This window comes from Mus caroli, chromosome 7 (assembly GCF_900094665.2).
Source record: "Mus caroli chromosome 7, CAROLI_EIJ_v1.1, whole genome shotgun sequence".
Taxonomy (NCBI): Eukaryota; Metazoa; Chordata; class Mammalia; order Rodentia; family Muridae; genus Mus; species Mus caroli.
This window is the reverse complement of record NC_034576.1, coordinates 109,357,153-109,358,836: the sequence shown is the minus strand read 5'-3', so window position 1 is coordinate 109,358,836 and position 1,684 is coordinate 109,357,153. Positions and strand designations below refer to the sequence as shown.

Genomic DNA, 1,684 nt, shown 5'->3' with positions numbered 1-1,684 from the left:
GATTCACCATTGTGTTATTTGAAGCCTGATGCCCAGAATAAAAACATATGATTCTTTTCATCTACTCCCAACTTGCCAGATGACACCAACTACAAATGTTCTATTTCATAAAGCACTGTTGTCTAAGTACTGTAAATGCTCCAAGTCTTGTAGCATGATAATCTCTGAAGAACCAGTAAAGGGAAGTTTTGAAATGTTTCCCAGTGATTGGGGGTATCTTTAAGCTTTCCAAACTCTGAATATTATAATTTTATATTAGACACATCTGTGTTCATAGACACTTCCTGATGAAAAAATAAAACAGATGAACTATGGGACAGGAAAATCAGACACAGGTGACAGAATTTATTCTTCTGGGACTCTCTGATGACGCCCACACCCAGAAGCTGCTATTCATCTTATTTCTGGGCATCTATATGGTCACTGTACTTGGAAACCTATTTCTCATGTTCCTTGTTCGGGCTGACTCTCGGCTTCACACACCCATGTATTTTTTTCTGTGTAATTTGTCACTGGCTGACCTCTGCTTTTCTACCAACATTGTTCCACAGGCTCTCATCCATCTGCTTTCAAGGAAAAAGACTATTTCATTCAGACGCTGTGCAGCCCAGCTTCTGCTCTTTCTCATCTTTGGGTGCACACAATGTGCCCTTTTGGCTGTGATGTCTTATGATCGGTATGTGGCTATCTGTAACCCTTTACATTACTCTAGCATCATGACATGGAGGGTGTGTATCCAGTTGGCTACAGTGTCATGGACTAGTGGCATTTTAGTCTCTGTGGTGGACACCACTTTCACACTAAGACTTCCCTATCGAGGCAGCAACAGTATTGCTCATTTCTTTTGTGAGGCCCCTGCACTTTTGGCCCTGGCTTCTACAGACACTCAAACTTCAGAGATGGCTATTTTCCTCATGGGGGTTGTGATTCTCCTTATACCTGTCTCCTTAATTCTGGTGTCCTATGGCCATATCATAGTAACTGTTGTCAAGATGAAATCAGCTGCAGGGAGGTTCAAGGCATTTTCTACCTGTGGCTCCCACCTCATGGTNGTCATCCTCTTTTATGGATCAGNNATTATCACCTACATGACCCCAAAGTCTTCCAAAGAACAGGAGAAACTGGTATCTGTTTTCTATGCAATGGTGACACCTATGCTTAATCCCCTCATCTACAGCCTTAGGAACAAAGATGTAAAGGGCGCTTTGTGGAAAGTAGCCACGAAGAACTTCTCAAGCAGGCTTAGAATCACCCACTGACTCAGATACTCTTGACTTCCTACATATAACACATGCTAGATAGTCTTCTGTATGAATGGAAACTATGGTAGGCTGTTCATCATTGGGNTTTGTCCATTGACATGCACTTTCACCTTTATCCCATACTTCCTCTCTTGAAGGAAAAGGGTTATAATATATGAAGTAATAGGAGGGAAGATATACTTCCTTCTTATTTATTCTTTGACAGTGAGGAGCTTCTGAGCTTCTGCTTTCATTCTTTGTGGATATACACTGCTCCCTCTTGGCAGTGACACTGTTTTGATTGATATGTAGCAATATTTAACCCTCTGCATTACCCAAACATCATGACCCAGAGGCCTGTTCTAAGAAGGTCTTTCTAAAAGACCTGTCTAAGTTCTTAGTATCTTCTAAGACAAAATATATATCTTTTAAACTATGGCACA

General features: G+C 41.1%; 1 protein-coding gene across 1 annotated transcript; it reads left to right on the top strand.

Annotated features, from left to right (window-relative positions):
• Positions 1-215: 215 nt before the first annotated feature.
• Positions 216-1,345, top strand: LOC110299118 (olfactory receptor 2D2). The gene has a single exon (XM_021168728.1). It carries the CDS (start codon positions 312-314, stop codon positions 1,257-1,259), a length of 948 nt encoding a protein of 315 aa, XP_021024387.1. The 5' UTR covers positions 216-311; the 3' UTR covers positions 1,260-1,345.
• Positions 1,346-1,684: the final 339 nt, after the last annotated feature.